Source organism: Thermothielavioides terrestris, chromosome 4 (genome assembly GCF_000226115.1).
Source record: "Thermothielavioides terrestris NRRL 8126 chromosome 4, complete sequence".
In the NCBI taxonomy this organism is placed as follows: domain Eukaryota; kingdom Fungi; phylum Ascomycota; class Sordariomycetes; order Sordariales; family Chaetomiaceae; genus Thermothielavioides; species Thermothielavioides terrestris.
This window is the reverse complement of record NC_016460.1, coordinates 3609315-3636241: the sequence shown is the minus strand read 5'-3', so window position 1 is coordinate 3636241 and position 26927 is coordinate 3609315. Positions and strand designations below refer to the sequence as shown.

The 26927-nt window shown below is 57.8% G+C and overlaps 7 protein-coding genes across 7 annotated transcripts; 3 read left to right on the top strand and 4 right to left on the bottom strand.

Moving 5' to 3' along the window:
- Positions 1–2483: 2483 nt before the first annotated feature.
- Positions 2484–4352, top strand: THITE_2120144 (uncharacterized protein). The gene has a single exon (XM_003655848.1). The coding sequence runs from the start codon at positions 2851–2853 to the stop codon at positions 4228–4230; it is 1380 nt and encodes a 459-aa protein (XP_003655896.1). The 5' UTR covers positions 2484–2850; the 3' UTR covers positions 4231–4352.
- A 283-nt stretch (positions 4353–4635) lies between these two features.
- Positions 4636–6344, top strand: THITE_2120142 (uncharacterized protein). The gene is made up of 2 exons (XM_003655847.1): positions 4636–5337; positions 5436–6344. The coding sequence occupies exons 1-2, from the start codon at positions 4868–4870 to the stop codon at positions 5764–5766; spliced, it is 801 nt and encodes a 266-aa protein (XP_003655895.1). The 5' UTR covers positions 4636–4867; the 3' UTR covers positions 5767–6344.
- THITE_2120141 (uncharacterized protein) lies at positions 6345–8316 on the bottom strand. The gene is made up of 4 exons (XM_003655846.1): positions 8154–8316; positions 7626–7902; positions 7226–7501; positions 6345–7078 (listed from the first exon to the last, which is right to left on the bottom strand). Exons 2-4 carry the CDS (start codon positions 7848–7850, stop codon positions 6728–6730), a joined length of 852 nt encoding a protein of 283 aa, XP_003655894.1. The 5' UTR covers positions 7851–7902; positions 8154–8316; the 3' UTR covers positions 6345–6727.
- Positions 8317–9676: 1360 nt separating this feature from the next.
- THITE_2012147 (uncharacterized protein) lies at positions 9677–10467 on the top strand (the record flags this gene model as incomplete). The annotated part of the gene is made up of 3 exons (XM_003655845.1): positions 9677–9823; positions 9894–10122; positions 10226–10467. Coding segments are annotated over 3 exons (618 nt in total), but the record flags the coding sequence as incomplete, so codon positions are not given.
- A 369-nt stretch (positions 10468–10836) lies between these two features.
- THITE_2120138 (uncharacterized protein) lies at positions 10837–11968 on the bottom strand. The gene has a single exon (XM_003655844.1). The coding sequence runs from the start codon at positions 11767–11769 to the stop codon at positions 11248–11250; it is 522 nt and encodes a 173-aa protein (XP_003655892.1). The 5' UTR covers positions 11770–11968; the 3' UTR covers positions 10837–11247.
- Positions 11969–12796: 828 nt separating this feature from the next.
- On the bottom strand, positions 12797–16557 carry THITE_2120135 (uncharacterized protein). Its single transcript, XM_003655843.1, has 2 exons — positions 15248–16557; positions 12797–15182 (listed from the first exon to the last, which is right to left on the bottom strand). The coding sequence occupies exons 1-2, from the start codon at positions 16470–16472 to the stop codon at positions 12922–12924; spliced, it is 3486 nt and encodes a 1161-aa protein (XP_003655891.1). The 5' UTR covers positions 16473–16557; the 3' UTR covers positions 12797–12921.
- Positions 16558–22073: 5516 nt separating this feature from the next.
- Positions 22074–23104, bottom strand: THITE_15374 (uncharacterized protein; the record flags this gene model as incomplete). The annotated part of the gene is made up of 2 exons (XM_003655842.1): positions 22074–22209; positions 22305–23104. Coding segments are annotated over 2 exons (936 nt in total), but the record flags the coding sequence as incomplete, so codon positions are not given.
- Between the last annotated feature and the right edge of the window lie 3823 nt (positions 23105–26927).

The window sequence follows — 26927 nt, the reverse complement described above, 5'->3', positions numbered from 1 at the left end:
TTGCTTTCACTGCGAAGGGGGGAGGGGGACGTGGTTCAGCACCATGGGCTTTGGGCGGCCGGTTATACCCCGAAAGAGGAAGAAGTGTCACGTAGCATCATTGGGGATTGGGGACTGAGGTCGCGCATTTCAATGGGGACGGGGGGCTGACGAGTTTGGAGGAGGGACGGCGGTGCGTCCTCGACGATGGTCCTGAGCACCGCGCGGCATCTTGTTCAGTTGCTGACATTTGTTGCTTCTTTTACTTCTTCCCTCATACCTGGTTTCCCCACTCTTTCCATGACACGATGAGGGCGGTGGTGACGGGCGCTAGGAGCGGATATGTACTGCGTAGTACTTAATGCATCGCCCCCTCGCGTCCCGGCAGGGGTGGTGTGGCCACTGCAAGCCGAAGAAGCAACCCTTTTCATGTATGAAAAGTCCTTGACTATGTCGATGGTTTTACTCACTAGTTTTTGAGCATATTTGCGTTATACTGCGGAATTCCCAACGAACAGCAGCATTTGGGTCCAGGCTGCGACGTTTCACAAGCGGTGGAGCATACACGAGAAAAACAGATCAATGCAATCACACCCTGAGGCTCGGCGGAACATGAGCACCTGGGGTGACGTGCATTCAGGGGCCCCTTTTTTTTGCAAAGCCAGTCCCCAGTGAACAGGGAAGGCGATGTTTCTGGGGTAAGACAATGATGATGGTTATGTGACACGACAGCGGTAAGACAGAGCCCAAGCAGATGGGCTTTCATGCATGGCCCTGCGTAGGTAGGTGGATGCCCGTCTCTGTGGCACGCTAACGAGAACCCGAGTTGCTCTCTCTCTCTCTCGGAGGAAATGTAAATCAGGGACTTGTCTATGGTTTGTATGTCCGGGAATCGTAAGCTCTCTCCGTCCCAACCCATCACATCATCACCCCTTTTTTTCGGGCATGTCTGCCGTGACTCACAGCTAGACAGACGTTAGGATGGAGGGGCGCTAACTTCCCGCCTCCGTGGAACCGGGACACTTTTCTCGCGTGCCACGCTAAGGCTTCCCGTCTGCGGCTCAGCAAACCCGGCTGCTTGGTAAACTAGTGTAGGCAAAAAGCAAACTTAGATCCCGTTATGTATGTATGTGCGGTTATGTTGGATACAGCAACACGTGGGAGCCAGGGTGTTGGAGTGGGGGAGGGGTGATCTGGAGACTGGAGGGGACGGGAGGGAGTTTGGGCGGGCCGGGACGACGGGGCCCCAACGCTAGTGTAGGCCGGTGGCTCGGTACCTTGACGGGCACGGCGGCGGCGGCGGGGTTGGGAGGTTGGCGCGGTGCTACGGGGCCATCATGCGAGTCATGCTGCTTGATTTAACGTTAGCGTTGCTTGCCTCGCTGCTTCCTGCAGCTCGGGAAAAAAAAACAAGGTCAAAATGGGGCCTGTTTCTGCCTTGCACTTACACTACCCTGTCTTGCGTTAGCCTTGTGTAACCACACTCTCGGGAAGAAAAGGCGAGACCGGCGGCGAGCCAACCCCGGGGAAACGATGGTCTTGTGTCGCGATGGGCCGTGCTAGTTGCTGCTGTGCGATGGAAGCAGGCTGGGCGGGGGTGTTCGAGTGACACTCAGAGGTGAAACGCTGCCCTCGGTCAACTTCAACTTGCAGGGACGGACGTTGACCGGTCGAGCGTGACGCCGTGATGTCGGAATTCCCGAGGGCACCGGGCCGACCCAGCGCGTCGGGACAGACAAGGACGCAACACACCATGGTGCTGATGTTGGTGCAGGCCACCGGTGGACGAATCTTCCGTACACAACCATGTTGATACCAACCCCATGAACCCCATCGAGGCTAAATCCTTGGTGCTGTGGGAATCAAGCAGCTGGGGTCCGCGGCCTGGCGCCCTGCTCGCGTTGTTCCATGGCAGACGATTAATTAACTCGCCCCGTATCCCGGTACTAGTATAATGTATGTACGGAATACAGTACCTGGTTGGATCTCTTAGCAAATCCCTCGCCGGCCCTCGCCTCTGTTGGGATCGGGCCGCCCCCATCGGGCTGCAGCTCGTCATCCCTCGATCGGTTGGAGAGGGGTGAGGCAACGCTAACCGCTGCCGAGAATGAATCGTTAACTAGCTGTGGCACAGTACCTTCTGCCAAGAACCACAGTGGATGAGGTGATACGGAGAGGGGCTCAGAGGCGATGCAGACCGCGTCTCTGGATGGCAGCGTAACACAAGGCTATATACACTACATGCATGTATGTGCGATCAAGTTCCGAGGCCTCGTCAATTCGCGATCCCTTGCCGCAGGAGATTCCATGGCTTCCATGCTTGCCCGGCAGGAGCCAAGAGAGAGCCCCATGTGCGCAGTTCCGTATGTGCACCCACTAGACACTGTGTGATGCTGATATGATACAGCGCTGTGCTGTGTATTCTGTTCCATTCCTTCGCCATCACGTAATCCACCCTTGAGATTCGACGGTGATGCCACATGTGGAGAGTCCCAATGCTGTCTGCGTTCTAGAGATTTGATCGAGTATTGTATTCAGTTGTCAAAATACGATTTGTCCTACGTTCCAAGTTGTCAGTCCCTTGTCACAAGGTGCCAGCTAACGTTACCGAACGCTCCATACCAAGAAAATTGCCTCGGAAACACCCCGGGGCAGAACAAAACCGCGACACACACAACAGGGTTGGGAACCTACAGCATCAGGTCTGAAGCACAACAACATACAGCGGACCGAGTCAACAGGGAGGGAGCAAACACATACGGGCACATTCTTGTTGGGGAATACAGCGTAAAGGCAACCTTGCTTTTGACGGTCGTCCTAGGCACTCAGAGCTCCTGAAGCAAGCCGCACATACTACAAGAGACACTCTCCATGGCTTCCGCCAGGGACGTTGGCAGCGAAGCAACAGGGGTCCCTCTGTCTGCGTATCTCAAAGAAGGGGATGTTTTCAGACTGTTGGGCTTGCCAGAAAACCTCGTCGTTGGACTTGACGCCATGGCGATAACCACCAGGAAGACTCTCTCGGGCTTTCGGGGGATACCACCTGGAGCACACTTTCTCTGGGTTCAGCAGCCGGGTGGCGTGTCTAGATGTGGATATTGGTTCACGACGGGCGTGCGAGGTGCCATGCACACCAAGCAATGGGACCCCTACAACGAGCTCCTTGTCGAACCGCAAACTCAGTCCGACACACAGGCACAGAGCGAAGCCAACATGGAGACTGTCTACCCTACGCTACAACCTTACAACCTCCATGACCGCCGAGGCCATACCTCGGGAGGACCAGTCTTAGGGCCACGACACGACGTGTCTCTCAGTTGGGCTCGTTCCCCAGCGAGCGTTTGGAAGACCTTGACCAGCGGAATATCAGCCCAATACCTCGGCAGAGTCACTGGAAGAGGAGAGGCCCGTGAGTATCTTGTTGACTCGACGGACGTCGCGAAAGACAGCGGTGGCGGGAGTGAGCGCGACCCGGCGAGGGTCACCGGCGGACTGGACTTCCTCTTCGCCCAAGATTTCCGCGACCTGCAAGTCCTGGACTTCGGCTCTCTGAACGCCCAAGTCGCCGACACGACCCCCCGGATCCAGGCACTGCTGGCCCGCGCCAGCAATCCCGTCACGGAGCGGGACATCCTCGCCGAGATGCAGTTCACCTTCCTGACGGGCACGCACCTCGGCAACCCGGCCTGCCTCGAGCACTGGTGGAACGTGGTCCTCAAGATCGCGCTGCGCGCCTACACCCTCGCCGCCTCGCGCCCGCAGCTCGCCGAGGGCCTCTTGCGGACCCTCCACGCGCAGCTCTTCTACACGGAGCACTACCTCGGCTCCTCGGCGCCGTCGTCCGACGCTGGCCGACTCCCGATGACGGACACAGACCGGCGGCCGGACGACAAGGCCACGAGCGAGGCGGACCCCGACAGCGACGACAGACCCATCTTCCAGTACAAACCGCAGAACAGGCGCAAGCTTCGCCAGGCGCTGGCGCGGTACAAGGGCAGGCTGAGCGAGGTGCTGCGTGGGCTGGGCAGCCACATCACGCCTGCTCAGCAGGCGGTGGGCGCGGCATTCGAGGACCTGGAGACGTGGCTGTGGCGGCGCAACTGGGATTTGAGGGGGGAAGAAGACGGGTTGGAGAGGGGAGCGGGGGGTGGTGAGGCGGCGGATAGTGACGAGGACGAGGACCAGCAGCCAGTTATTGTGGAGCTCGACGAGGAGGGGAGGGAGGTTGGGCTGGTTTCGTTTAGCGACTGAGAGCGAGGGGCAGCAGGGAGAATGGTGATGCTCCCGGGCCGACTCGGTACTCGCTTGCCTTCACCCACTAGGTATGGCAGGGTTGCGAGATGTTGGTCTGAGCGATGCCGGCTGGCGAAGGCGTTGGACGACTGCTGGGAGGGTCATGCATGATGCGACCAGGGGCTGCATCAAAGTGAGATAAGGGGCTGCTTGTGACAGGCTGAAAGATAATTACTCATGATATATAGTTCATGATACTTGCTACGCCGAGTTCGCCGGGAGGCATGTCGGTTCCTCTACCTGGGGAATGTATAGTGTAGGTATGCCTGTGTGGAGAACACCCACCGAATCGGTAGTCAGGTGTTGCATTGCAAACATGATCCATGCTTGGAAAACCTCACACCTGAAAAGGGGAAGCTGCACGTGTTTTTACATCCAAGTAAACAGAGTTGTGCAGCACGGTGGGTTTGATGTTGAGAGGGTGTCGAGGAGGGATGTGCCCCTCGTTTATCTTATCGCCCCTTCCACTATCATCCCAGCCCACCAGCCCGCCGTCATCCCGTCCCGGCCTTCCTCCTCGGACACCAACTCACCTCCGATCCGCGCATCATCCCGGCACCAAACCATCGGGTCCCGCTTCTTCAACCCGGCAAACATGTCCCGCAAAGGCGTCGGGCTCGCGGCCTTCGACCGGTCGCGCCTGACTTCGGCGCAGTACGCCAGCCACGGGTCGACGCTGCGGTCGGCCAACGCCGAGGCGCTCGAGACCCAGCTGGCCGTGTTCCGCTCGCTGCTCCAGCAGTTCGCCCAGACGCACGCCAAGGACATACGGTCGAACCCGACCTTCCGCGCCCAGTTCGCGCGCATGTGCGCCGCCATCGGCGTCGACCCGCTCGCCAGCAGCAACCACCAGTCGTCGCCGTCGTCGTCCGGCAGCGGCGGCGCCGGCTCCATCTGGGCGCAGCTGCTGGGCCGGTCCGTCAACGACTTCTACTTCGAGCTGGCCGTGCGCGTGGTCGAGGTCTGCAGCGAGACGAGGGGCGAGAACGGCGGGCTGATCGAGCTGCGCAAGGCCCGGGAGCGGATCATGAAGGGCCGCATGGAGGGCGCGCCGGAGATCACCGAGTGAGTATCCGATATGTACACTACCATATACCGCCGCCAGCTTTACCCGGTGGTCTATTTCTCCGCCGAGGCAGTTGGCTGACAAATAAGCGGGGCAGGGACGACATCCTCCGTGCCGTGGGCACGCTGAAACCCCTCGGCTCGGCGTACTCCATCATCAAGGTCGGCAACAAGCCTTACATCCGGTCCGTGCCCAAGGAGCTGAACACAGACCAGAGCGCCGTGCTCGAGGCGGCGCAGGTGCTGGGCTACGTGAGCGTGTCGATGCTGATGGTCAACCTCAAGTGGATGCGGGCACGGGCGCAGACCGCGCTGGAGGACCTGGTCGGCGAGGGCATGCTGTGGGTTGACAAGCAGAGCGACGAATGGGAGTACTGGAGTCCCAGCGCTATGCTCGAAAACCAGGACCTTGCTGGCACTACCGGATGATGGGTTTCCTCCGGCCGAATCCAATCGCCGCGTTGCTTTGCAGGACGTGGATGAGGACACGCACTCATCCCCCGCCGCACTGACGAGTTGAATACCGACGTGGTGGAAATATAACAGTCTACCGCGCAGCAGCGTCGGGCAACCCGGTAACCTAACCGGTCGAGGAAACGCCAAAAGAGAACGGCCAGATTGCATGCTGGAATAGCATCGACGGAGGCTACCAGCGCTGCTCAGATATCAACAGCACCAACGTCGTACTGCGGCGAAGAACCCGCGGGACAAGACCTGTAGATGGGAGCCGCGGGGCCGTCCACCACGGGCTTTTGGAGTGGGATGATTCAACACTCCAAAGTGCCCACGCCGCTCTAGCAAAGCCATGTTTCTACGCAGGACACTGTGTCTTCTGTGGCTAGAGACAGGAGGAGATATCAAATTGGTCGTGATGATTGAAGGCAAGTGGACGGTTCGGTGAGCACGACAGTGGGGGTGTGCCATGACGATGCTTCCAGAGAGATAGAGGAGCAAACTACGCTTCAGGGGATCGACTAGGAATCGTAGGTGTACCTATGTTGTAGGTAGGCACAAGGTATCCAAGCAATTGTAATCATCTACACATCAACGCAATATTCCAAATCCACATCTGACATCAACGGACATGACAACGAACATTATACAGGTATCCAACCGCCCCATGTAGAACTCCCCTCAAAAGGAGCCGCAGCCCCCCCTGAGCACATCACGAACCGACATCAAACGCTAGGCCTGCTTGACACACATCATATATACCTTTCTTTCCTCTCTGGTCCGGCAGGGGAAACGAGAGTCTGCCAGGTAGCCCGCTGCCTTCGTCGGTTTCACTTTCCCGCACGGGGCACACACTCGCGTGCCCTTCCCCCCCAAATCATTCCAGCAACCAGACACCGGGACCGCGCTGCACCGCCACATTGCGTTCCCCGCTTACTTAGTACGGGGGGTTGGGTCCGAGCGGCGGGTAGTCCTCCGGGCGGGGGCCGCCGCCCGGGGCGCGGCCCTCGCCGAAGTGCTTCTTGCGCAGGGCGGAGAGGCGCTTCTTCTTGGTGACGGTGTTGATGTAGGTGCCGATGACGAAGGAGACGAGGTTGAAGAAGGGCACCCAGGTGTTCTCGGGCAGGAACTTCTGCGCGAAGGCCAGGCAGATGGGCGACGTGATCCAGCTCACCCGCATCACCTTCCAGAAGCCGACGCGCACGGTCGCCCGCACCTGGTGGAACGACTTGGCGCCGGCGATGAGCGCCATCGCGACCAGGTAGACTGCGTTCTGGATGGGGGCGATCTGGATTGATGATGGGGGGTGGGGTTGTCCTCCAATGTCAGCACGGGCAACACCAACACTCGAGAGCGAGGGGGAAGGGGGAGCAGGGGGGGGGTGAGTGAAGGAGTTCTTAGGAGAGAGAGAGAGGCGAATGGTTTCACCACGTACGACGAGGTTGCTGAAGAGGATCTGCAGAATCTTGGCCCTCAAGCTGGTGCGCCCGCTAAAGATCTTCTGCAGGACCCAGATCAGGAAGTGGCCCAGGGGCGCGCTGACGAGGGCGCCGTAGGCTGCCATCTTAGGCACGCGCGACGTGAAGTAGTGGCCGTGCTTGTTGCGGTCCTTGGCCAGCCACGAGGCAAGCAGCTCTTGGGTGCCCGCCAGGGTGCCGGCCGTGAGCATCTTGGTGCGCAGCGGGTTGTCCTCTAGTTGCCGGAGGTAGGCCTGTTGGTGAAGAGGCGGTTAGCGGTTAGCCCTTGACGACGGTCTCGCCATGTTTCCCCCAAATCGGCGCGCAGTCTCCGGAGCGCTCGACTCGCGGGCAGGGCTTTGTCGGAGCGAAACATACAGCGAGGTAACCCTTGGTGCCAGCATTCTGCCTGCCGCCGGTGAGGGCGGTGCCCACAACCTCGGCGATGGGATGCTTGCCGCTGGTCCCAGGCAGGTTCCCGCTGGCAGCCTCGGCGACGGCGGCGGCAGCAGACCCGACGAAGCCGCCCTTGTTGGTGGCGTAGTTGGCGGCCGCCTGGTTGACGGTCTCCCTGACGGTGTCCCGCTCGAACTTCAGCGACATGGTGTGCGGCGGCGGTCAAATCAACATCTACTGCGTAAGTAACAGGCGGGGCCTAGAAGCGGGTCTGGATTAGTCGACTGTGCAATCCGGCCGTGGTTTGCGGTGTGGAATATGTCTGCGGCACCGTGGTTGCGCCGGCTCGACGCTTTGTTTACAACGGGGATAACACCGGGATGGCTGGGGTGTTTCGGGCGGGTCTCGATTTACAGATCCCGACCGAGGACCGCGCGGTGGGCGATGGGCGCGCGTTGCAACAAAATGACCTGGGGGACGGGGCAAGAGGGGAAAAGAAGACCAACTCACAATCTGATGTGGATAGGGCTTGCGATTCAGAGATTCGGGTTGGCTTGTGGGAACGGGCTGTTCGTCGCAAATCGGAACGAGGTGAATGGGGAGGCTGGTTTTTTGGGAACTTGGAAGCTTGGGGGAACACAGCTCCCCCGGTCTCTCCTGGTCTCTGTGGGCGTCGCGACCGTGGGCCACAGTGAGGGGAGCGTGTGGGGACATGGGCCTAGCCCGCAGCAGACGAGCCTGATTGGTCGCATGGCCGAATCGCCGAGGTTTTTTGTTTTCTGCCCCATGCATCGCTCAGCTGCTGCAAGACAAGACAGCTCATTCAGCAGCAGCAGCAGATGCGCCGGAAGCAACCCACGCCCATCCCTGTCGGCGAACCCCTGTCTGTTTGTCAACCACATCTCGGTCCGGACACTGCTTCATCATCCAGCTTCATCGCTGTACGTTCTGGATCCAGCTTGGTGACTCTGCCCAACTTGCGATCCGCCATCCACCGGGTGTCCCATTTGAAGCAGAATAGTTGTTATTATTCCCATGGTTCGTCTTAGCTCTCTGGGAACCTCAGTTGTTCCATGGACGGCGCCGGGTTTGAGCAGCATCCCATCCCCTTGGCCAGCTTGTTGGGTAACCAGTCTTCATGAACCCTTCGTTGCTCTTCAACATCCCGTATTGGGATGAGCTTGGCGTCGATGTATATATTATATATGACAATGTTTGCCTACCCGAAGATGTTGCAGGCCCTGAAGCCCGTCAGAATGGCAGAAAGCTCCTTGTCTGTTGGAGTCCCGTCGCCCAAGTGCAGCCTCTGCAGCGTGACGTGAGAATGGGCAACTGGTGAATCACATCACTAGGCGTTCCGGTGCAGACACAATCATGTGCCTTTGGGCGAACCGCAGAAGACGAGATGTGCTCCTGACCGGACCAGACTTCCTGTCAACTCCAAGTTCAGGTCCGCCCCAGAAAGAGTCAACGCCGGTAGCAATGGCGCCCCTCTTCACATGCACATTGCCAGGCTGCTTAACTTCTTGTCCGGCCACTGCTTTGTGTTTACTGGGCCTCCTATGATGTGCGGGCCTCCTGGACTATGGATGGCTGCTTTCAAGCCTCGGTTGAGTCCCAAGTCTCAGGGACACGAGTGAGTGTACCTATCTCACATGCTTTAGTTGCGTACGCTTCTTTCTCGCATATCAACACCCACATCCAGCAGTGCACTCGGCACATGTCACAACAACCAGCCGCCTTTTTCTTACGCACCTGCATCCACTCGTTCCATCTATCTGAAGAACGCCGCCGGAACATGCACTGCGAACTTCGTATTCTCGAACCTCCCCCCTCTCCCGGGAGTCCCCCATATCCACATAACAATGGACTCAACACCGTCAAGTCGCCCTGACGGCCGTCGGCAGCATGTTGCCGGCGCCCCTGGGCCTTCTGGGGCTCCTCGGCCACAACCTCGCCTCGGCATGTCCGCGCATAGGTCCCTTCCGGCCGGGCGCAGACCTGCCCTGCCGCGTACACCATATATAGATGGAAGCTGCACCCACGATACCATGGCCGTCATATACCACGATTCGTTGGAGTGCTTGGTATGCAGACGGCGGCCCCCGCAAGGATTCCTCTACCGCTGTACCGTAGACAGAGAACCGCTGATCCTTGACGCGGCATCGAGAGGTTACTCGGTGAGTTCCAACTGACTTGAGCCAACCGCTTGATTTGGACAGACATCTTGCTAAGAGCAAAAAAAAAAAGGCTGCTTTCGACAAGTGCGGAATGGCCTTCGCCGGAGAGATGACGCTTGGAAAGTTTGGCGCTGATGCGCGGAGCAACCCGCACAACCTCTTCAACGAACTCACTCCCGAGCAGCTGGCCTCATATACGCCGGAGCAGCTTGCCATCCTGGTATCACAACGCGAGAACGTGAGCCCCCGTCTCCGCGGCCGTTTCATTGCCGAAACTTTGGTTCTGATGTCGTTCCCAGGTGCACAAGACGATCGCCGAAGACCGCCGCCGCCGGGCCCGTTCTACCGCTGTGGCCCCCTACAAGTGGAGAATTGCCGGCGACGACGACGACGAAGATGAAGACGACGACGAAGACGACGACAAGCCGTGGGTGCCCGATTGGCGGTTCGAGTGCCAGTACAGGGTCTGCCATCGCTGCCGTCCCGACTCGAGACAGAAATCCTGGCTCAGCCTTGACGCGGTCTTGAACGGCGACATCTTGCCAACCGTGGCCACTGGCTTCTCCTTCAGCCTCCAGGGTTTCAGACCATGCGGGGACGTAAATGTGGTCAAAACCCTCGGCTGCCGTGCCATCCCTCTGGTAAGGACGCCAGATAATACTGCTCTTACCTCGCGCCTTCTAACCGGCTCCAGCCATGGATGCACCCAGCATACGTTCCGTCCGAGTCTTTTCTCTACCTGTCTAGCTCGACCGATGATGAATGCTCAAGCTCGGAAGCCGACAACAGCAAGGGCTCAGATCTAGGCTGGCGCCCTCCAAGAATCGAACAGAGCCGTCCAGATTCTGGATCGAGACGGCCCGATTCTTCCTGAGGACGCAACGAGCGGCATCGCCCCAGGCTCCGGCCCCAGAGCTCTCCGACGGCGGGACGGGAAGTACCGCGAATGAGGATCAGATCGGCCGTTTCGATGCTGAGCCGCCGCGCGTCGACGACGACGGCTCGGCCGATGTCGATCTATTCGCGTCGTGGCTGCATATGTGATGGCGCATTGCGGGGCCTGGCTCGCTCTGTGATATTTCTTGGGACGGCTTCGAAGTGCGCCAATATGCGGGGAGTTCCACGGTCCTCTCTTGTCCTTTCTTCCCTAGGCGGCAGCGCTGCGGTCGCTCCAGGTGTCCAGTTGGACGTGGTCCTCGACGGGTGTATCGCAAAGCGTGGGTTACCAAAGTGTCCGCTGGCTCTTTGAAAAGCCAGGGAGGCACTGTTCCTAGACAGAAATGGGTACCTTAGTTGATTCTTCCCGGGTGTCCTCCTCTCGAGATGCGCCGGGTAGGTAGTTATTGTCAATCAGGGCTATCATCCCAACGCCGCCTATCGCCAAGTGACCCTACCTGACTAACTGAGAAAACCAACCGGCACTCTCAGATAGGAAATGCCCTCATCTCCTGCAGCGTCCAATACTTCCTCATATTCTCCGCGCCCAGATCCCGCACCTCCTGATCAAGGTGCTTGAGCAGCACCTCGCCCCACGGCTCCATCTTCTCCTTCAAGACGGCCAGCTCCAGCTCGCACTCACGGTCCTTACACCGCCTGAGATACTCCACCATCTCATCCATGCCCTCGTGAATCATCCGATGCTGCCGAATCAGCTCGCACTCCTCCTCCCCTCCGGCCCGCTGTTGCTTCTTCCCCTTCCCCTTACCCCTGCCCCCCGCCGAACCTCCCGCTCCCGACGACCCCGGGCCCGCAGCAGCAGCGGTGGTGGTGGTGGCGCGGAACTCGGGCATCTTCCGCCCCAGCAGCGGGTACAGGTGGGTCTCCTCGATGGAGTGGTGCATCTCGAGGTAGTGCGCCAGGCGCAGGCCCTCGTCGAGGAACTGCCGCAGCGTCATGTTGGCGGGCCGCCGGCTGGTGGCGCACGCCGTGTGCAGCGTGGCGTACATCTGGCGGAAGTGGGCATGCTATAAGGCGGGGGGAGGAAAGCCGGTGGGCACAGGGAGGCCGCGCCGTGTGGTTAGTTTTCGCAGGGCAAACTAACAAGTCAAGAGGTCTCCGTGGCGCGGGTGACTAGGGGAGAAGGGAAAGCTCATACAAAGTAGTCCATTTGTTCCGCTAGGCGGTTGTAGATGCGGAATTCTTGCGGTGTTAGTGGGGGAAGGGCCGGGCCGGACGCTGCCGGCTCAGCCGGTTCGGCCGGCTTTGAGGTGGACTCGGGCCCGGCATGTGCGGTTTCTGAGGCTGTGGTCGGGGATCCCGTATCTGCAGTTCCTTCGGCGCCAGCGGGCTGCCGAGTATCCGTATTGCCGTCTTTGGGCGTCATGTTTGCTGGAATTACCCTTTAATGTTCCCTTCTCAGATGGGTTGGTCTCCGGAACTGAGGAGCAACATCAGCTCCCTTGCTGCAGTGGGGTGCGCTATACAGCCTGTGGCCCGGTGCCAGTTGTCAGGATGGAAATTTAGGGATATACAGGATCCATGGATGCCCGGAGAACAACACAAGGGACTGATGTGTATAAGAAGATCATGTGGAAGTCAAGGTCAAGAACAACTGCCAGGCTGTAGTTATTAAACCTTGTTTGCCTTTGGCGACCCCACAAACAGTGCCAGGACAACTAAAGCTAGGTACTTCATCCCAAGACGTCCGGCAATTGGCTGATACGTAAGACATAGCGGCACCCCTTTGACTACTGTCAGCCATTCATTATCAATCCACTGGCAGGCACCAAGAGCTCCTTAGCCGCGCGGTGACCCTTTTGGTGCAAACACACATGTTTTCCCCTGTCCATTCATCACAACCGAAACCAGTTCTTTTCGATGTTCAAAACAGGAGGCGGAAAATAGCCTGAAAAAAAAAAAAAAAAAAAGGTTACGTCATTAGCGTTGCAGCAGTCTTTCTCTGTTTCTTCATCCAAGTCATCGCTATCTATAAGCATTGAGCTCCCGATGTATGTACCGTCTCCTGAACGCCAGTTTAGAAGTTTAGGGGTAAAATCCCGGCAATCATGTTAGCTCGCATCACAAAAGCAACTCATGAAAGATCGATCGTAGCGCGCGGCATTCTTCAGCATGCATGCCCAACCTCCCCTGCAACCCAACTACTGATACTCGGGCTTCAGGGTCCAGATCGCCCGCATGCTTGACCCGCGCTTCTCCATTTTCGCCACCTTTCCCAGCGCCACCTTGAACTCTTCCGCCTGCCGGGAACCCGAGCAGTACTGGTTGAAGTGGTCCACCAGCAGCTTGGACGGCACCCGGCCGCTGTGCCGTTTGATGAAAGCCGGAATCATCTTCTCGAAGTCTCTCGCGCTGAGATTCTGACCCGCAGCGCCGGGTGTCCCTGATCTCGAACTCCCCGGGCTGCCCGCGGCGAGGCCCTGGCGGTTCGCTACCCCGGCCAAGATGCTCGCCGAGCCCGGCCCGCCGCGCCCGCGGCGGATATTGGTTGGACGGCCAGCCTCTCCGACTTCGCCCGTCCATGTCACGGTGCCGATAGGCACGGTGCGGGCTTGCTCCCCCGCACGCCGGAGGCTGAGGGCCGCTTGCGCGGCTATCCGGTCGGCCTCCTGCTGGAGCATCTTGCGGTCCGCCTTGACCGTCTTCTTGCCGTTGATGATCTCATCGTGTTCCAACGTGCTGTGGACGCCAGACCGCGCAAAAATGCCCTCCATCAGACGGGCCTCCTCGTTTGCGGGTGGGGCAGACTCCCCTTGGTATGTTTCGAGACCGGCGACCCCGTCTACGTGGCGGAGATCTTCCTCTTTCTCGTCGGCATCCGCGGCGTTGGGCCTGTTCTCGGCGCCACGTTGACGAGGCCTGATGGGGATGGCGTCGTGTCCAGGGAGAATTAACTCCTTCGGTCCACCGCGTTTGGAGCCCTTGGCAACGGCGCCTTGGAATAGCTCCCCCGTCTCGGTCACGCCGTCTTCATACGAGCTCAGGCTGAAGAGGTCTTGCAAATCATTGAGATGGAATGTTGTCTGCTGCTTGGGATCTTTTAGCACTTTGTTGGTGAGGAACTGCTTGAAGATTTGGCGGTGATAAATCTTTTCCTCGATTGTGCCGGCCGTCATGAGTCGGTATATGGTGACTTCCCGCTTCTGGCCCAGTCTCCAGGCCCGCTCTCTCGCTTGGACGTCGGTGGATGGGTTCCAATCAGGATCAAAGATGATGACACGGTTGGCCCCTGTCAGGTTGACGCCCAGCCCTCCGACCTTCGTTGTCAGTAAGAAGACGTCGAGCCCTGCGTCAGTGTTGAACTGATCCACAAGAGCCTGCCGCTGCTTGACCGGCGTCTTGCCGTCCATGCGGATATAGGTGATGTTGTCCAGTCGTCGCACGAACGCCTCGATGATGTCGAGCATCTGGACGCCCTGGCAAAACAACAGCGTCTTGTGTCCCAGGCGCTTCCACATCGGGAGCAGCGACTGGACGACTGCCATCTTCCCCGACTTACTGACGTCGCCCCATTGGTACCCAGGCTTTGTCTTGAGTGCCGGATCCAGCAGATCAGGATGGTTGCAGATCTTGCGGAGGATGTCGATGCCGTACAGAGACTGCCGCGTCCGATTGAGAATGGAAGCCATCTCATCGGACTTGAGAAATAGTTCGTATGCCTCACGCTGGGACCTGGATAGCTTGCAGAAGAGCACCTGCTCGCTCTTCTTGGGCAAGTCGGCAGCGACATCCACCTTCAATCGCTGGAGGAGGTATGGGCGGATGGTCTCTTTGAGGGTTTCGGCGCATTTCTGCGCGGTCATGATCTGCAGATTCGTGGCATTGGCGTAGCCCCCCAATCGAATCGGGATCTCGAACTGGTTGCGGAACGCAACCAGGGTGCCGAGGCGCATGGGGTAGATGAAGTCAAATAAGGACCACAACTCGGTTAGGTTGTTTTGCATCGGCGTGCCGGACAGGATGATGCGATTCGGGGTGCGGAGCTCTTTGCAGTATATCGTGATGGCCGTGTTCGGGTTTCGGATCTTGTGACCCTCATCCAGCACAGCATAGCCCCAATCAACCGGGATCAAGATGTCGCCGTAAGTCTGTAGGCCAGCGTACGTCGTTACCAGCACATGGCCGTTCTTGACTACTCGGTCGACGATCTTCTTGGCCGCTTTGCTGGATCTGGTGGGCTTCTTGTTATCCCAGTCGTCCACGTGGTCCTCGAGCTCACCCTCGTCGTGGACATTGAACATGCCACTCCCGGATGAATGAAGAATGGAGACGCGGAGTGGCGGCCACCAGCGGTGGAACTCGTTTACCCATTGCCGCAGGACGGTGGCCGGGGCGACAACAATGACGGGCTTGTGGAGCATCTTACTGTAATGCAGGGCGGCCACGAAGGAGATCAACTGGACTATGGCACGGTAAGTTTGGGACTTTGCAGACGGAGGGCGCCAGCTGTGTGAATGCAGAACGGACCTGTTTTTCCCAGTCCCATCTCATCACCCACGATGCCGCCGACTTGCTGCGCATACAGCTCCGCCAACCACTGAACGCCCGTCTTCTGGTAGTCGAATAGCGAGGGATATATGTCGCCAGGGAGCCTCAGACCGTTCTCAAACACATGATCTGGCTGGTCCGGAGACGGCTTGAACCATTCCTCCACCGTATCCGTCCCGTCATCGACCGGCTGACCAGAACTCTCCTGGCGACGGCGTCGAGCTCGGCTCCTCCGCTCTACCCAGTCCTTAAGTCTTCGCTGGAAAACAGCCTCGTTACCATCGTCGATGTTGCTCAGATCCACCTTTCCCTCGCTCTCTGCGACGACCTGCCTGCGCTTACGTCTGGGCGTGATCTCGGTCATGTCAAAGTCATCAGAGGCGGGGGACGCCGGGCTGGATGCTTCCGAAGCTGATCCATCAGGAGCGAACTCGTCATCGGAATCGACAGCTGGCTTTTGCACCCTGCGCTTCTTTCGGGGACGCAGCGAGAACTCTGCCTCTACAGCGGAACTTGCAAGGTCTTCGTTGTCCTCCGCAAAACCGGGTAAGCGCAGATTCTGGTGCGAGCGAGGGCCTTCGCCAACTCGCTCCTCCAATTCCTCGGCGATAGCCTGGTCCTCGGCCTCGATGATGGCATCAGCGAGCTCTCCTTGGATGTCGTGGGGCCGGGCCCCGCCGAACGTGGCGAAGGGGGTGATCTTCCCGGTGCGGATGAGGTAATCTCGCTGTGTCTCGCCGGGAAGCTTCCCACCACCATTCGCCGAAGCCTGGCCATCTGTGGCGTCTTGCTGATTCCGCTGTTCAATGCGAGCATTGAAATCAGCGATGTCCTTGTCGCAAATCTCAATCTCTGCCTCAAGTCGGGTGATCTCCCGCTGGACACGCAGCCTCGCAGTGGGGTTCCCTTGTGCAGAACGCAGCTTTTGTTGTTGGAGTCGCAACTGATTTTCCAGTCGAGCTTTCGACTGCTCAGCCCTCTCGATGCGCTTCCGGTCTCTTCTATCCTCCTCTTCAACCAAAGCTCGGCTGGCTTGAAGAGTGATATCGCGTTCGAGGTCATCTTGGTCTCGGACGTTTTCGGTTAGGAGTTTGAGTGCAACTGTCTCGTCATCTACATCGTCGACCGGGGTGGAACTGGGTTCGTTGGTTCGGGGCTCAGACGAGTGCCCTGTCGGTGCCTCGTTCTCCTGTTGCGAAGTCATGGCAAATTACAGCAAAATCCGCCGCGGAGCGTGAGAAACGCTAACTGGTGAGAGTATCGTGGAGTGTAAGAGAGCGCGCGAACGAGGATGAGGCGAGGCACGAACGAGGAACGAGCGGGAGCCGGCAGGAAAGAGCACGGCCAAGTCGGATCGAATCGTGCAACGTGTGATCTACATACAGGACGGCATCGAGCGAGCCCATCGAGTGTTGGAGAGAACTGAGAGGTATCTGTCTTTCTGGGAACACGTTGGAGAGGCCAAGGGTGGGGTTGATGGCAGTCTGCCAGGCACGATCGTTCCTGAAGAATGGTGATGTCGATCCTGGGGCCTGGGGCAAGGCGTGACGAGCGCGGTGGCGTTAAGCGCGCTATCACGTGACTTTAATTGCGTGGCGGGGCTCTGTTTGTCATCCGCGGTATCCGGAAGTTCAGCCCAACTGGAAGATTCAATGCCCATCTGTAGTATGGTTACCTAGGTGCAGTGAACGGGTATCTTCAATCCGCAGTTTCAGTCAAGTCCTTCACATCCATGTGTGATACCGCAGCGGCTTGTCAGATCTTGATCTTTCTACTGTGTATCTGCAGCTTTTTAACGTAATTTCCCCATGAAACACGCACCAATGATGTCGGCATACGGAGAGCATGATCTGTGGGCCCTGGCGCGACTCGCAAGAGACATAGAGTAGCTCGAGGACAAATGAGAATGTGGAGGATATTCGGAGTGGCCGCCTCGCCGGAGTGAGTACGAGACAAGTGAGTAGCTGATTCCCAAACAGCTGATGATGGAGTTGTCGGTGCGACTATCGTTGGAGAATCAGGCAACATAGAACAGGCGCTTCTTTCAACTGTACCTAGCCAACATGCAGTGTTGATGCAGTTCGCATTGCCAGTAGGCCACCGGGTATGCGAATGCAGTGTGCATCATGGAGGAGGCCGTATGCCACTCGGACTGCGATAAGCATGAGGTATTGACACCAAAGAAATAGCACGGTTCGAATGCCCCTTTGAACTTGGCAACACTTCCACATCTCCCAAAGCTGTCCGTTGAAAAGTTCCAGGTGCTCTGTTACATCAATGTAGCATAGGTGTCCGAAACATCAAGCACATTAACGAAGCACTATGGCTTGAGGGCATTCCAACGGGCATGTCTGTCTGTAATTGTTCACGGTACCTGGGGGTGAACAGTTGATATCATGATCTCTTACACGGAGTTTTATTCAGAGGGCCACGGCTGTTCATGCTATGGCGTCCCATATCTCAAGCACGGGCGACTCAACTTGTCCCATGCCGTGGGGTTAACCTACCTGATCTTTTGTCCTAATAAGACAGTGCTGGTGGTTAGGAGTGTTGGTTGAGCCCGACATCTACAACTAGGCCAACAGCCCTGTAAGGCTGATACAAGCTAATCTGTGAAACAACCCGAAGCGATGAAACATTGCGTTTGATTTGTTAGTTACGTGTGTTCCCCCGGATAAGAGGCTCTGCTATAAGTCTTAACGAACGTGTTGTCTGCATGAAGTGCAGCGTCCGAGTACGAAGGCATCGACCTATCGTTCTCAATGAAACTCTGTGATTATCGCCAGAGCAGTCAGTCTTGTGACCGGGTTCTGGCCCAAGAAGCTACATGGTCGAACTGGCTCTAGAACACCTCCATGTTGCCGACTATCTACCTTAAGTACTGTGTAGTAAACTGCGACCCCGGAACCCACATGTTTGTTGTGTATGTACGCAATCTCATCAAGCACGCGAGACGATCTTGCAGAGCGGCTCGGTTCTGATCCTCCGCACGCTCAGCTGATAGTTTAGATCCCTTTATGTGTGTTGGCACGCCACCCGCAACATGGGAGCACAGGGAATGCCGAGATCTCGTCGGATGACTTTCTGAGCTTGGTGCCCACTCCTTCTGATCGACTGCAACGTTGCGGAATGGAAGGGGTATCGTAGTGTATGTAATACCGCAGTTGATAAGGGGCGCAGTACCCAGGGGTCTGGGCTCAGAAGTGCCCTCCGAACCCAAAACTTGGAAGCAGCGGCAGAGCCAGCGCCATCGTCGTCAGTCCCCGCCACCAACCTAAGCACTCCACCCCTCCCGAAGCAGTGGGCTGTGTGTGTATGTGAAGCAATGCAAACCAGCTTTGGCGCCCAATGATGTCTAAACACGCGAGTCAGCGTCGTTTCCATCCACCCTCCATAGCGGACTGTCGGCCTGCTCACCGCTCCTGTGCTGGGGTTCTGGTGGAGGTGTAGCACATCTCGGCTGCTCAGTCGTACGTAGTGTAGTACTCGATTCCGCGTCATTCCGAGACCAAGCCGAATCCCCCAGGTCCCCAGCCACGCCGGCGCGGATCTGGGGAGTCTGAGGACAGCGTTTCGCTATACCATTGGTTCTGACCTCCTGCTAGTCTGGTGGCGTGGGCTCTTTAGGGGCTTAACGGGCCATCGATATACCTCTTAGAGCGGGCGATATAGCCCGGATTAAGGCAGTGCTGCAGCGAGCGGCGGTTAGGCGTCCCGCTCATGGTTGGCCGATATCCCGACCTCTCCAATAGTGTAGTTTTTGGTTTCCCATCCGGATTTCTAAACGATAGGTTCAGAAATCACCTAGGGAGTGACGAGCCAAGCAGCAAGGGGCGTGACATTCTCGTCTAACTCAGACGGTCTGTATAATACTTCAAGGAGGCCGCGAGCCATGCTCACATCGCTTCAGTGCTCGGCCCGCAGAATCTGGCGACGGGTTCAGGCTTGGTGATGGGGGCTGAGTGGCTCGATATCCAAATCAGCCCAGAGCCCTTGGCTCCGCGAAGGAGTGGAAAGCGCGATAACGTGAGTTGGGTTTGCCCCGAAGGCATTACAAAGGCCGTATTTGGGACGGGCCAATATGCCTGCTAACTCACGTGCGCTGTCGCTGCACCCGTGGCCCAAAGGACACGCGTATTACGAACGCTGGTGTCCGTCCTGGGCCTCGGGGACGCAGGCTTACTCCTCTACACTGAGACGCCCCAGATGCCATCCAGTCTGCTTGACACCAAAGCACCCTCTTCATCATAACGTTAAAGCCAAGCCAGCGGTCAAGCCTTCATTCTGCCTTGCGGCAGCCTAAGTTATCGACCTTGTGTTTCGACGCGCCAGCCATCCCCGGCATAACATCGGTTCGGCAGCTGCATCAGGGAAAGGAAGGGACAGTATTGGAAAATACATTCCAGGTTCGACTACCAATCGCTCTCGCTCTGCTCGATAGGAGCATGAGATCATATATTGGGGTTTTGTTTTCTGACTGGGTACTTGCGTCAGACGCCTTATGTGCGCGTACAGTCGTGTCGCAGCGTGTATTGTGTGTGTGCATCGGCGAGAACTCCGAAACGCGGGATTGGATGTACGCGACATACATACACACTATGTACCTACTGTGAGAGGTTCTTGAGCTGGCCACTCGGCAGGCCTGGCCGTTTACCTACCTAGGTAGTCTCCAGTAGAAACGAGATTGGCGTGTTGTGCTCTGACCAGAGGACCTCGTCGCAAACGGCCTCCCGGAGGACGCAGGGTTGCCCGAATGAGATCGACCTGGGCAAGTCGCGGGACGAAAAGGTTGCCACAATTGCATCGGATGTAATCCGAGGTTGCCTCTGGCTCCTGGCAGACCCGGTTGCCCCAGAGCAAATCTCGGCGCGAGCACGCAATACACTATACTACGTCCACGCTCCATCGAGTTCTGGTAACTAACGTCAACAGCCTGCCGCGTCTAGGCATCCTACGTGTAGTTGTAGTGTATTTACTGTCGTCTCGGCGAGGGCCAAGGCTACGCGACGCGCCTCCACCTCCAGCTTCCGCACAACCAAGGGCAGCGATTGCCCATGTCTCTCAGGATCTGTGTTTAATCGAGGGTGGTGGCAGGGTGGCAGGAAGTTGCAGGGATGCGAGGGCGGCAATCGTCGGGTGGGTGGAGCATTGCCGAGCCAGGGAGTCCCAACGCTCACAAGAGTTGACCTGGCGCATTTGACCGCAGGATATGACGACGTCTAACCTGATCTGGAACTGATCTGGAATTTCATGGGCTTCCACAAGCCAAATTCTGCAGGGTAGTCGGGCCTGAGATAAAAGAAAAAAGGCGGCCTAGGCAGGCAGTTGTAGCCAGAATCAAGCCAGCGAGCTTCAGTTTGCATCTGGCGGCCAGAGTCCGTCATGGAAGCCGAGTGCCGGACAGGGACCGCAGGCAGCAGCAGGCAGCCGGGAAGCAATTTTGAGAGCTCTCCATTTTCATCGTCTTCGGCAGGAACCCTGAAATGGGGTACCTGCAGTGGGTCTTGGCAGAAACCGTTGCGCGGCAGGGGAAAGGCGACATGGGCCGACGCGGAACCCCGGACACTTGCAAACCAGAGCCGCAACCGCGCCCAGGTCACAATCTTGGTCGAGTCATGGCCCAACAGTTCGTGTGAAAGAAAAGAAGGAAAAAAAGCAAAAAAGAAAAAGAACAGAAACGAAAAGAAAAAGAAAAAGAAAAAGAGCGAAGTAAAGTTTTCATTAGTACTTTTGGGCCCGCCCGCTTAAGTCTAGACATTAGGTACTTGAACAGCTGGACAACCCGAACGAAGACGATATACCGATGCAGTGTGTGGGGGGGCAAAAGGTAAAAAGAAAAGGAGAAAATAACAGACACTCCAGCTGTCACGCCCAACACAAGATCGCTTCCAAGAAAAACATAAACTTTCCCATTGCCTCCACCCAACCCCAAGCCCTGTCCCGCGCTTTTCATCACCCAAGAAACCGGCCTGCTGCCCCTCTGTTCTCCCCGTATGCTTCCCAGGATGGTAAACAATCTAGATCGTCATCATCACACGGCCGTTTACACCCCTGTGACGGACCGGTCATCGTATGCATCGTTCCCCCCTTAGATCCCCCTTCTATACCGTAGGTCCAATGCTGTCCTGGAAGAAATAGACATGGGAAGGGAAAAAAAAAGTTTAGCAGGGAAAAACGATATCTGCGGCGGTTCCAGGGGTATCTCGAAAGAAATGAGTATTAAACAAGTCCGCCTCCGAGGATGAATATATGCCCAGGCGAGCAGATTTGCAGAACAGATGGTTAGAAGGAAATAAAAAAATAGAGAAAATAAAAAAAAATAAAAACATATGAGAGGTAAGTAGTGCCAGTTGCCAAGTCAAGAAATCCAAACATCAAAAGAAATAAAATAAGCAATGAGCGGAGACGGAACTGTCCCATCGTTGTTGTGTCTAAGCCGCGCCGAGACGCCGCTACCAGCCCGCTATGCGCCGCGCCGAGGTGAAGGGGTGTATATTGGTGGCAGAGGATGGTGGTACCAAAGGGGGAAGTAGTGTTGCTCCAGTGAACCGTCGCGCTTTCGCCTTGCAGACTGCTGTTGTCGCCACAGGATGAGGGGTTCGGTATTGAGGATCGCAAAAAAGCGACGATCGAGACAACGAAAAGCGATCTTGGTGCGGGCGTGACTCGGGCGGCGGCGGATTTTTTTTGGAATCACCGGCGTAAACTTCAGTCGGTCGCTTGCTGCGGCGGCGGCCCTCGCTGGAGCTGCGACGGGTAGATAGACGACGTTGTCTCCAGCCCCAGGAGCCGAAACCCCCCCCGGGTGGAGAGAGCAACTGCTATATGTTCTCTCCCAGCAACTGTGCCGCCCTTTCCCGGCAAGCCGCGGGCGTGAAGCCGGTTCCGACCTTGTTGGCAATGATGCGCCACTTTTCGTTCTCGTAGTCCTGCAATGCAGTCCTCAGTTTCTGGTCCTGTGTGGTGTCATCATCTCGTCAGCATCCGACTGCTGGCCGTAACCAAGGAGAACTGTCACCCCTGCGAGGCAGCAAAACTGACCGTTTCCTCTGTCCACTGCGTCGTCTTCGCCTTGAGCTTTGTACAATACCGCACCTGGAGCGTCCCGCTGGACCGTCCAGGAAAGAAGTCGGCGATCTGCTTCCATGTCAAGTTCTTGTTTTCCTTGAGGTCGATCAATAGCTGGTCGTCCTCGGGGGTGAATTTGAGCTTGGGACCCTTCGGCCGCGGAGCTGGCGGTGGCATCCCGGCTTGCCCGACCATGCTTGGAGCGCCCCCGCCTCCGGTGCCCTCGCCGTCTCGTCGCATCATCTTGCTGGGGGGTCCTGTGTCCGGCAGCCGATGGTGGTGGTGTGTCGGCGGCGCCGAGGCCGCTTGCGCGTAAGCCGACCCCATGGGTGTCTGCTGCATGGGTGTCTGCTGCATGGGCGTCTGCTGCATCGACTCCAACTCGCTGTGCTCCAGTTCGGGCATGCCGGGGACGGAGAGGTCAAGGTCGTCGGGCCGTGGCCGCTTCACCCCGGCGGCGTGCCCGTGTGTCGGGGTTAGAGAGGGGTAGAGCGGCGCGACGACAGCATGCGGGGAGGGGCCGGCGCCGAAATGCGGCGCCCCCGGATGCCCCATGTGTCGCGCCGCCGGGTGCCCGGCCAAGTGTGCTGGGTCCGTGAGGATTGGGTGAGGGTGGTGGGCGGCGGTGTAGTGCTGCGGCAAGCCGTGGTGGGATTGATGGGCCGACGGCTCGTGGAGAGGGGACGGCCCGCCATGCTGAAGCGAGGCCCGATGGTGGTGCGGATCATAGGCGTGCGGAGCCTGGGCCTGCTCGCCCGCATGCGGCTCTTGCGGCGCGTAGTCGACATTGTAATCTGGTCCCACACGGTAGTTGCCCGCCAGCGTGTCTCCAACACATGGGTTCCGCCAGAGCGAACCGCCCTGGCTGGTCGCCGGACTCTGAATCGAAATGATTTGTAGGAGCCGAGCCCCGCGGGGCTTTGTCGGGGTGGACGGAGGTGTCTAACTCGGGTCGGCGCGGTCCACCGGCGCTTTCGTGCTTTCCGTCAACGAGGGCGGCGGCCGGCAAGCTGGGTTGGTGAGCGGACGGTGCCCGACTTGAGGCAGAGAGCATGTGGCGTTGTGCGGTGAGGGAAGGACGCGGCGGTCGCGTACGTTGCTGGGTGACGAGGAAGCTTGATCCGAGACCACTGAGCGGGAGACGGCGGTAGACTTTAGTGGACCCTCGTCAGGTTGCTCATGCTGGTGACAAACGATATGCACCGTATGTGTGACTTCCGTTTCTCTCGGCAACGGTACCAAGGTTCAGTGTGGGCAGGATCGGCCGGGGCGTCTAGTCGAGTCTCTCCAACCTCCAGGAGCTTGTTCGCTCCTTTACAGAGATACAAGCAAGATTTTCAGAATTGCGAGCAGCCAGCAGTGGGTATAAGTGCCATTATATCGTCTGAAGCTTGGCACCGCGGTGAGAACGAGGCGCTACGCTGCTGGGGCTTGGGGGTGGGATGGAGTAGCTTTAATACCCGTCCACCTCACTTCCCGCCCAAGTTAAAGCACATGAGAGATTGCCCAGCACGAGACAAAAGATTGTTCCTGAGCAGTGGCGGAACACAGGTCAGCTTGACCAACGATGACGGTAGCATAATTTGAGGATCTTATGCCAATGGACTGGCTGCAGGATATAGAAACAGGGGCCTGGCCCTAGTTAATGATGCAACGGGGGGAGGGGGGGCCCCATGGCAGCCGGGGGCCGGGGGGGTCTTGATGGCAGAAGAAATCCATCAAATCCAACCACCCCGGACGGATTAACCGAAAAGAGAAGGTTGATCAAGACGGCATGGCCGAGAGACAAGACATGCTGTAAATACTTCGTACTGAAAAAGAAGACGCGCAGAAGAGTGCAAAACACCAAGCCGAGCGGAGAACAAAAATATGAAACAAATCCCTAACCTACCAAGGTGCTGGGGAAGGGCATGACGGCAGGCGATATCTGGAGGCGCTGGCAGCAGGAAGCCCCCGAAATGCAGGCGCGGCACTTGCCTCACGGCTAATAAGCATGGTGGTAGGGCCACTCTCACCGTTACCCTCCTGCAGGTGAAAGTGTGGAGGAACAGTGGGAGGATGTGGCTGAACCGGGACGAGGAGCGCACCAGCGCCACGGCAGCCAGACTGGAATTGTCCAGTGTATTCCGTATGGGCATGCAAACCGAGCATCGGAGAAAGCCATGGCGCGAGTGCTTGGGGTGATCGGGCCGTGAATGCCTGTGATCCAAAGCCCGCCGCTCGTCAACGCGAGATGGGGGGTGGGAGAGTTCGCGAGGGCCCAGCCAGTGTGGTTCCATCTGTTTTGCTCAACACGTCGGGCTCGAGACCCTGCCGCGAGTTGGGACGACGCTGGGAATCAAGCGGGCAGTTGGCTGGATTCTGGCCCTGTCGTCCGAAAGAAGGTATAATAGAACCGGGGTGGCCTATATCAGACACGAAAAGAGACCGATGCCTTGGCTTCTCATAGGGCAACGGCCGCGCAAGGAAGACGTGATTAGCTGCCAGATTGCCGAACAAGGCGAAGGCAAACAGGCACTGCCAAGTGGGCCGGGAGGGTGTACGGATACGGAGTACCCAGCAGATACACTACCTTGCCGGCAAGGCCTCGAGACCGTGATGTAACCCACAAGTGAGTGTACACAGTAGGTTGAGGACGTCTTGGCCCTGGACTTGTCCAACATGTTGTCCTGCAGAAGTGCCGAACAAAAAAACAGTTGGAGGTTGCAGAACCAGACGCATGGGTCTGGACTAGCGGGAGAGTCGAGGCCTGGAGGGATGCTTTGGTCAGCTTTAACCCTCGCGGGACGTGACTACTCCAAGTTTACACCTCGCACGTGTCTCTGCTGTTGGAAACGAGAAAGCATGGCACCGATGTTGGATACATCCGAATGCCGGGCATCGAAGATGACGGGTTTCCACGACCTTCGGGACAGAGACGCCTGTGCACCGGCGCGAATCCTAGCAACTACTTCTCAGACTGTTGTCCAGTGCCAAAGGGGTAAGAGAACAAACCGGCGGGTGGTAAACGGCCAGACAGACTATCACAGAGCTGCTGCCGTCCACGACGAAACGCGCGACTGACGAGCTGGGCCGCGTTCCGGCAACAGCGTGAATGTGGTAGCGCTGCTACAAGGGGCCAATCTCGGGAACTCTAAGATTGCAGCTCAACGCTGGAGACTCCCACTCCCCTGTCGTCTGGAGACGGGTGCATGCGCGTATTGCGGCCAATACGCTGAACCTGGACAGAAGGAACGCTCTGATGAGGATCCTCGGCGCAGAACGTTCTTCTTTCCATGCCCCATTCCCGGCGACTGTGACTGAGGTACACCAGATCGAGAGGCTCATCAGAGTGTGCGGAGTCCACAACGGTGCCGGCGCGCAAGGTTCTTGGCGAACAGGGGTTTGCCAAAGCGCGTTGGTCAAAATCTCAAAATGGCAACGGAGAAGGCAGGGCCGGGGTTGCGCATGAAGAAACCGCGTTTCACTCGAACCCAGTAATAAAAAGGCTTGTTATGCTTCCGCAAAAGAAGAAATTGATGTCATCTCGGATTCTAGAAGGCTGCAGGCGGTTTCCAGTGCAGGCCCCAGACTAGTGCAGCGTATCTGCGACCTACGTTACCTTCCATACCTATGCTACCTCATGTGTACAGTACACAGTAGAGCTGAACAGCCCCGGGAGCTCTCGATGGAAAGTCCGGGCGCACCTAGGAGGGAAACGACCGCGCTGACACCCCTGGACGGACACAGGCACGCCACGGGCATCTCGTGAGCCAGCCGCTTCCAGTGTTGATCGTGGATAATCAGGCCCGGAGAGCAGGCGCCCCGGGCCACCTAACTGCTGCACGCGAGGAATCTTTGCCGCGTTGAACCAACTCCAACAAATCGGGCTTGGATCAGATCCATCCATCCACCGAGGGGTCCAGGCGGCCCTCGCGCTAACACGGCGTTCCAATGCGAACAATCCTGTTTCTTTCCTCAATGGGCAAGCGCAGTGGATCGTCTCTTGAAAACCACCCGTTGCCTACCATCACCAGGACTGTCTACTTTCTGCTCGCCGTCCTTCTAGCATGCGCACTGTGGTAAAACATAGTAAAAGTCTTGTAGGCAAGCGCGTGTTGTGAGCCAGTTAGTGTTCATGTACACTAATACAGTAATCCATCTGCACAAACAGGTTGCGACACAGGAGTTGAGGCTGAGCGGTTGCGCCACATGTCATGCATGCATGCACCCGAGACATCCCCTCCGGTTGGGGCGAGGGGGAACATTCTCCTTGTGTTCTTCGTCCCAGGGGTGGGGGGCTGCCATTTTTCGGAGTTCGGCCGAGCTCCCGAGAGACACCCGTCCTGATCAGCGTTTTGACTCGGCGGGGGCGGGTGGAGACGTGGCTCCCGGATCGGCCTTGCCGCTGCGCCCTTCTGATAGGCCTGGCGCTAACGCTAACGTTGCACTGAGACCCGACTCCACAACACCGAGCGCCCTGCCCGGGCCCCCGTGCCCGAACTTGTGTGAACGGTCGGCCAGAGCTCCAGGCAAGCGCAACGGTCCCGCGGAAAACGAGCTTGAATGGGGGGGGGGGGTCATTTGAGTCTAAAAATGCCTGCAAGGCCAT